The 8,343-nt window shown below is 42.4% G+C and overlaps 1 protein-coding gene across 1 annotated transcript; it reads right to left on the bottom strand.

Annotated features, from left to right (window-relative positions):
* Positions 1 to 2,103: 2,103 nt before the first annotated feature.
* On the bottom strand, positions 2,104 to 4,123 carry LOC147441542 (protein WHAT'S THIS FACTOR 1, chloroplastic-like). Its single transcript, XM_086483147.1, has one exon. It carries the CDS (start codon positions 4,030 to 4,032, stop codon positions 2,341 to 2,343), a length of 1,692 nt encoding a protein of 563 aa, XP_086339273.1. The 5' UTR covers positions 4,033 to 4,123; the 3' UTR covers positions 2,104 to 2,340.
* Between the last annotated feature and the right edge of the window lie 4,220 nt (positions 4,124 to 8,343).

Raw genomic sequence — 8,343 nt, 5'->3', positions numbered from 1 at the left:
CATGTGGTGCCAGTTTTGGCATTTTTCGACAGTTTTGAGACTTGATTTTGTATAGCTCCGTGCTCTAATACCATGTCAAAGTCGAAGATGTAGAAGCATGGAGCTAGGGAGAGAACGCACAAGAGAGAAAGGAAGAGAGATTGCTTTGAACCGACCAACTCAGCAATGAATTAGATGATTATACAATGGAGTCGTAGTATTATACAATGGAGGCGTAGTGTTCTTATACACTACCCTTGGGTGCCTTATGTACCTCCCTTAGAAATTGCTCGACCCACACTCATACCAAATAAGTTAAATTTCTAGAGGATATAAATAGATCACAAGACCACATTAGGCATTCACTTGAGATGCATAAACTATAACAACATTTTTGTAAGACTCTAAGAATACTACTTTGTACACTCCTTATACGCTTGTGTTGTGCCAATTTGGCATTTTATGGTAGTTGTCTTGAGTTGATATACATAGCCTTTCTTGAGGATCATGGTGAGTTCTTTTGAAGCCAAACATCGAGGGTTGGCCAAGTTCATGGAGTGGATGAAAAGTCAACATATGATCTTTTGCGAGTCTTTGCTTGTGAGGATTTGTTCATATACCTAAGGAGCTTAAAAAGAAGCTAGAGCCAAAGTATACAAAGTGCATTTTCATTGGCTATGGAGAAAGCGGTGAAATGGGTTATCGCCTATGGAGATAACCAAGGATTTGATAGACCCAAGGAGCTTAAAAAAAGCTAGAGCCAAAGTACACAAAGTGCATTTTCATTGGGCTATGGAGAAAGTGATGAAATGGGTTATCGCCTATGGGATATTGTCTCTCATAATGTTATCCGTACTAGTGATGTGATATTTAATGAGAAGAAGAAACACAAGAATCCTGCCAAAAAGGTTGAAGTGAGAAATGTTTTGTTTCAAAATGTTACACCACTTGGTCATGAACGAAGATGAGAGGTGATCTATGCACCATAGGGTGAAGAAAGTGTGCGAAGTGATACTTATAGTCACTTTGATCATACAAAATTAGTAGCAATACATCAAGTGATCAATGGAACATTGATTCCTCATGCAAAATCTGCTCCATTCACAAGGTCAACAAGAGTTTCTAAGTTGCTTGAGAGGTTTATGTGGAAACTTAGATTTACAATTTGTTGACAAATTGTCGTGAGTCCTCTTCCTATGATGAGCTTGTTATGGGATGACAAGCTTAATTATGAGAGTACCATGAAATTAGAGATGGTTAGATGGGACCTAGAGTCTTTGCCAAAAGGGAAGCATGCTTCATCATATAAATGGGTCTACAAGTTGAAATCACACCTAATGAAGCCAATGCACAAGGCTACATTGGTTGCCAAAGGTTTCAAGAAAAGTCGTGGCATAGAGTTTTACGGTGTTTTTTCCCAATTGTTAAAATTGATACCTAGTGGACAATACAATACTTTGGTTGCCAAAGAGGACATGGAGTCGGTTCAACGTTTTTACACAATGATTCTCATGAAGACATTTATGTGCAAAAACCAGAGGATTTTGTTTAGGATGGCAAAGAGAGTGAGTGTGCGAGTAAAAGAGAAACCTTTATGGTTTGAAATAGGCACCACATGCGAAGGGTGTCTTTTAAAGTTCAATGCTTTTGTGAAATATCAAGAGTATAGGCATAGCCTCGAAGATGCATAGTATTGACTACATATGGTGACATCTCCACAATCATCACTAGTGCCTGCTTGATAGGGGATGTAATATTAGGCATTAATTAATGCATGATAACACACAAATAAGTTACAAATATACAAGGAAAATGTTGGAGGCAGCATAAGAAGTGTATGATATGAAATGAAAATTCTTGCTGCTGTAAATGGACAAATAAGCAGGTAGCTCTCTCTCTCTCTCCCTCTCAACACATTGATGCTACATGCTACACAGCATATCCTTCATTCTTGCACCACAAAAGAACCATCACAAGTGGAAGGTTCTTAAGAAACATGCAGTAGCTGCCGTGAATCTAGAAAAGGCGTCAAAGTTTCCACAGAAATCATAACATCAAAAACCACCTAGGCATGTACCAAACATAGCTTTATAATCTTCAGTCATTGGAGACATGTACTAGATGTAGCTTCAAGATACCATCTCTTACAATACGCATTCATAAGACATTGCTTCACATTTCAGTCATGTGGAATATACAACAAACATACTCCGGTTTAACCATGTGGAATGAATCGCTTCCAAGCATGTGACACTGACAGTCAGGCTAGATGCACGACAATCACAGCACCAATAGACAACATGGGAAAAGGACCAACTCAGAGTTTTAAAAGGAGAAAAATGAATCATGTGCACTACAAAATTACCATCTCTCTCTAGGGACATTGGCTTCCATTTCCATGTTTTGCTCTCTGAGTACATAGCCCAAAGGTCTTCGTGGAGCTCGAGTTGGCAGTCTATTCTCTGTATTGGGTGTGACTCCCTTCCTTTGAGTGCTCTCAGGTGGCCTTACATATCGGTCATGAACAACTGGTCCTCTCTGCCTCCGGTGATGAGAGTCTCTTGCCTGTCCGTTTCCATTCTCTGACACATCATACCCCTGAGCACTCTCTGACGCTCTTACATATCGGTCACGAGCAACTGGTTTTCTCTGCCCTTGATAGTAAGTGTCTCTTGCCTGCCCACTTACATCCTCTAACTCATCACCAGAAAAATCTTCTACATCATCATCGGACCAACTATCATCTTCACCTTCATCAAATTCATCAGAACCGTCCTCATCATCATCATCATCGTCATCACCATCATCACCTTCCGCCTTGCCTTCTTCACCTTCCCTCCTGTTTCTGTAAAATCTTTCTGCATTCAGTGTAACAAGTTTTGCTAATCTCTCTTTCACAAGCACAAGTGGATCCTTCTCAATCAACTCTGCACCCCTATAGGCCTCTTTCAAAAACACACAATCTCTAGTTCCCTTAAGAGATATGTAGAAGAGCTCTGGGTGTCGTACAATCATGTGATACAACTGCTGTGAGAATTTGTAGTCCTTCCTGTAATGTGTAAGATGGTCAACTAGCGTTCTTCTCTCAATCATTAAAGACAAGAGCTCATGCACGACGCCACAAGAATGCTTTTCTGCCTCTCTGGAATTAGGCCGGTAATGGGCAAAGTCAGCATATGGAGAAATGTAAGGAACCTGTTGAAATCTTCGAAGCATCTCTGCATCTTTCCTCTTTAAGACTTGGCCCCGGGGAAGGTCCAATTTTGCAAACCTGCGAGGGCGACCACTAATGGTGTCGTCTTCTATCGGGGCGCCTAGATGTTTCTTCTCCCAGGCAGATATTGCGAGCTCAGGATCCCAAGCTGTAAGCTCAAGAGCCTGACCCTCACCCGTCTCTATCACTTTGAAGTACTGGGGATAATTTCCAATCACAACTTCTCTGTAATCATCAGGTAAACCAAGATCCTTCTTGAGATGATCTATTTTCGACAAGAGTAGCGTCTTTGTTAAGGACATCATTAGCATTTTCCTGATTTTGGTGACTCCTGATAACTCCATATCTCCTTTTAGCCTAATCTCTTCAAAGATTTCATCCTCTGCCTCTTGAGTTAATCTGAAATAGAGCGAATTGCAGCCCTCTTCAAAGACTTCAAAGACAGCAGGGTATTTCTTAAGGAGCGCAATCACCCGGCGCTTACCATCTAGTCGGAGTTTCCTTCTGTATAGGCCAAGGCGTTTGAGGGACATGACCATACCTGGCTGTTTAATGAGGATGTCTTTGATGGTGGTAACGAGCTTGAGCTTCTTCTGCCGCTGCACGATAGAATCAAGTCGATAGTTCTTTCTGCGCTTTATCACTGCTGTGATGAGAGGGCGCGCTATTTTCTTCATTCCGAGCATCTGCGCTTGCTTCTGCACAAATGGGTTCCTCAGACTCGAGCAGAAGGACATTTGCAAGGTTGACTGGGATAGTCGGAGATTACTCGTCTCCGTGTTCTGCCTCCCACCATAGCCACAGTCCAGCAGGGGCCGCTGCCGCAGAGCCATAGCCATTCCCACACTCTTCTGGTGAGCAGGGTAGTTTCGAGTAGGATATTTCGGGCACAATCTAGCATGATCAAAGTCCCTTAAAGGACACAATTGCACAATTCATCTCGTTAAAACTAATCTTTGAAAGAAGATTAGCTAGATAGGTGTTATTAAGGCATGAGTTTGTGATATGCAGTTACATGCTCACTAGGAGAGCAACATGTGCTTGTAGACAATTTGAGTAGGGTAGAGAATGGAGAAGAGCCAAGTGGAATTGTTGATGGTTTTCGTAATGCGGATTTTCAAGATTATTGCTATGGGGTTTTGTTGCAGTCCATTCCTAAAACCTATGCCTGTTTAACGAGCACTAGAATCTTTGTTGTTGAGTACTTTGTAAGAGGGACGTTGATCAAGTGCTCATAAGGGTTGTCCTCACTAAATCCAGTGTAGGCTGGATTGCAATGGCCATAGTGTATAAGGAAAATGCCATTGCATGCAGCTCGCATCGTCAATTGACAGCCCTCATTCACTCCAACCATACTTGCTTGTGCCACACTACCATTTGTCAACGGCTTGCAATTGCCATGTCACCATTGCACTAGCCAAGATTGCCTGCTGCCTCTTGCTCTAGGCTTGTCGTTATCACTTGAAGCAGCCTCACCATCATCTCGATTCTCATCATCTAGATGTAGATGCCATCTATCACCATCTATCGGCTCCAACCTGCAGCTTGCCAAAAGCTTGCTTCCTTGCTTTGATGTCATCTCTACGCACACCCATACCATCACAACCTAGCCCACAATTGGTGCTACTGATGATCACCTCGTTGTCCCCCTTTGCATGTGCTGCTCCGCATGTCACATGGCAAACACTTGACATTGCTTCCGCCATCTCTGGCCCACGCTCGTCATCATCAACCAATTGGCCTATAGAGTACATATATATATATATTGCTTATTAACCAATGAGCATATTCTTTTTTGGTTTTAGCCTTTAAGCACTCGTTCTCACACACTGCCACACTTCACTCCATTGTTTATACAAGGCTTATTTCCCACACTCCCTTGCCTCATAGCCATATTGTTAGACAATGGGAACTAGAACCTAGGAGTCCACCTCCCAACCACCCACTATATAGCATGGCTCCTAGCCCTTTGCCCTAGTTGGACTCCCTTTCCACACTGCCTAGCCTGGCCTTGCCCTTGTTTAGTCCGGCCTTGCCGTTGTCTTGACATTACTCCCCTCTTAAAGAAGAGTTTTCGTCCTTGAAAACAAAAGTGAGAAACTTCTTCTTAAGAACACTAATGTTTTCCCAAGTGGCACCTTCCTCAGGTCTATCTTTCCACTTGATTAAAGCTTGTTGACGTACATGACGACGTGTACGTAACTCATGATAATCGAGAACATGTTCAGGTTCATGTGGTAAGGTAGGAGGTTCAACGAAATCAACTAAATATATAGCCCATCAACTGAAATAACATGCCCCAGATAGTGAATTTCTTCTTTCAGAAAATCACACTTAGAATCCTTGGCATATAATTTATTTGTTCGTAACAACTCGAACATCTGCCTGAGATGTTGTAAGTGTTCTTCTTCAGAAGCACTGTAGACTAGAATGTCATCGAGAAAAACGATGACAAATTTGCCCAAGTACGGCTTCAAGACACTATCCATAAGTGCCATGAATGTTGTGGGCGCATTGGTTAACCCAAAGGGCATCACCAAGAACTCGTAGTGTCCAAACCTTGTTCGAAATGCAGTTTTGGGTATATCAGCAAGTTGAATACGAACTTGGTGATAACCTGACCGCAAGTCTATTTTCGTAAAAATGCGAGCATGAGTGAGTTTTTGTCAAACAACTCATCCACTCGTGGCAATGGGTACTTGTTCTTAACCGTAACCGCATTTAAGCCACGGTAGTCTACGCACATGCGCATACTGCCGTCTTTTTTCTTCACTAATAAGATAGGAGAAGCCCATGGTGAAGAACTGGGTTGTATAAACCCTCTGCTAAGGTAGTCAGCAAGCTGACGTTCCACTTCAGCAGCTTCAGAGTAACTCATACGGTAGGGCGGTTTACTGCCAGGTTTACAGCCTGCAAACAACCACGTCGATACTATGTTGCACCAATCGTGTCGGTGGTAATCATGGTGGCAAATCATTAGGAAAAACATCTTGAAATTTCTTTAATAATTTATGTAACTCACTAGCAATGTTTGATTGTTTGGAAGTAGCCATTGGTGGAAGAGATGAGAGAGAAGCATGCGGCGTTGAGGAATGTTCAACAGATTCAATGTTAGAGAGAAAATGAGACAATGAGTAACACAAAAAAAAACTTGATCTATTTCATTATCAGAAACGAGCTGCATAAGCTCAGATGTACATATCAATGGTGAAGAAGGTACATCCTTCTCTCCTAACAACAACACATGTGCGCCATGGGATTCGAACATCAAGCTGTTGTGCTCATAGCTACGCTTCAATGATGGTCCTAGGCTATGCAACCACTCCCTACCAAGGACCACATCTGCCCTCTCCATGTTCATAACCTGAAAATCCAAGGATGTGGAGTAATCTTGTACTTCCAACGGAACAACTCGGACTTGAGTATCCCAGATTTTGGTATCATGTCCATTCATCATTGCTACCTTGTAGTGGCGGGTACTCGGAGTTTGAGGCAATTTGAGTTTTTTCACCAATCCGTAATTGATGAAATTGTTAGTAGCATCGTCATCTACCAAGATACGCACCTTGTGCCCTTGCAGAGATCCGTGCATACGTACTAGCTTATGTGGTCCGAAGGTCTGTTGCGACATGGAAGCTGTGAGATAGCATTCATGCACCACCTCGGTGTGTGTTACTTCCACTGTAGAGAATTGTGAGAAAGACTCAAGAGGCAGCAGTTGCACCGTGTGCACTGCTTTCTCCTTGCCATGGGCAGCAGATTTTCCCTTGGGACAATCCTTTTTGCCATGACCGCTTCCTAAACATTGAAAACATAATTTCTCTTTCTTAGCTTTATCAAAGTCCTTAGGAGAGAGAGGACCTCTGGACCCCTTGGGTTTTTTATATGCTTCTGAATTGGCTACTATAAATTTCCTTTTATTGTGTCCATACTGTATGCGTGTATTACCATGTGTATTAGCATACATGTGAGTATTATGTGCTTTCTTTTCATCTGGATCATCGTGAATATGTGCTTTCACTATGGCTTTCTCAAGTGTTTTAGGGTCTTGGGTCTGGACGTGCTTCTTAAGCTCTGGTGTCAGACCTCGTATAAATCCCCGTACTTGCTGAAAGTTATCTAAGCCTTCCAACTTGAGGATAACATCCCGATAGTGAGATGTATATTCAAGTAATGATGGGTATTGGCACATGGAACACGTGCCCCAAGATGTCCAATTCCGATCTGCCTCATTTGTAGGCAAAAATTCTTTGTGAAACATAGCTTCAAAAGCTGCCCAACTTTGTGGTATGATATTCTTCTCCTTGAGAGACATCCACCATTTGTAGGCCTTGCCTTCCAGAGTTAGGCTCGTTTGCAGTGCTCTGACTATGTCCGGAGTACGCCGTAAGGCGTGAATTCCATCCCACTTGTTGAGAAAGATGTTCACTGCATCCTTATTACGGTCTCGGTATTCTCCCTTAAAAGTCGATGGCTTGGTGTTTTTCAACAACTCATCCACCTCTTTTGCAGTGAGAGTGTGCAAAGTATCAGCAGTTGGACCTTGTCCTTGATTAGAAGGGCCTTGCCTCTGTGTAGCAACGTCCTCATGCATGTGCGTGTCAACAGGACCCTTGGACTACTGCTGCATTAATTGAATCACTAATGTGGATAATTTAGTGACATTTTCATTTAAAGATTTAAAATTCCTTCCATAACTGATATGCGTGTCTGAAGTGCACGAAATTCTTGAATGTCGATCAGTTCATAGGTGTCGTCACCTACCGTAGCGTCGTGGGTACTCTCCGTGAGAGCATCCGGCCGCGAGCCATCATGGGCAGGATCAGGCGTATTTTGTTCGAAATCAAAAGTCATATTGATATCGAAATCCATGGCAACACAGTGCAGTCAAAGGAATAGTTAGAAAAATACCTGATATTGAGAGCACTGCAAAGTTGAATTAGTCTTGCTAATCCCCTCGAAGTTTAATTTGCCTTGCTAATCCCGTCAAAGTTGATAATAGCCAAGTCAAAATCGATTCCAAAATGTTCGTTGTGTAGGGAAATCCTTAATCTTGTTGTAGCCGAATCAATTATGGGTAGAATTGCGTTCGACCGTAATCGATTTTGAGAAATAACGGCACTTTGAACTCCCCTTGAGATGCTTTATTA

The sequence above is a fragment of the Adiantum capillus-veneris genome, chromosome 15 (assembly GCF_014529385.1).
Source record: "Adiantum capillus-veneris isolate H3 chromosome 15, ASM1452938v2, whole genome shotgun sequence".
NCBI lineage: Eukaryota > Viridiplantae > Streptophyta > Polypodiopsida > Polypodiales > Pteridaceae > Adiantum > Adiantum capillus-veneris.
This window is presented reverse-complemented; position numbering and strand designations above follow the sequence as displayed.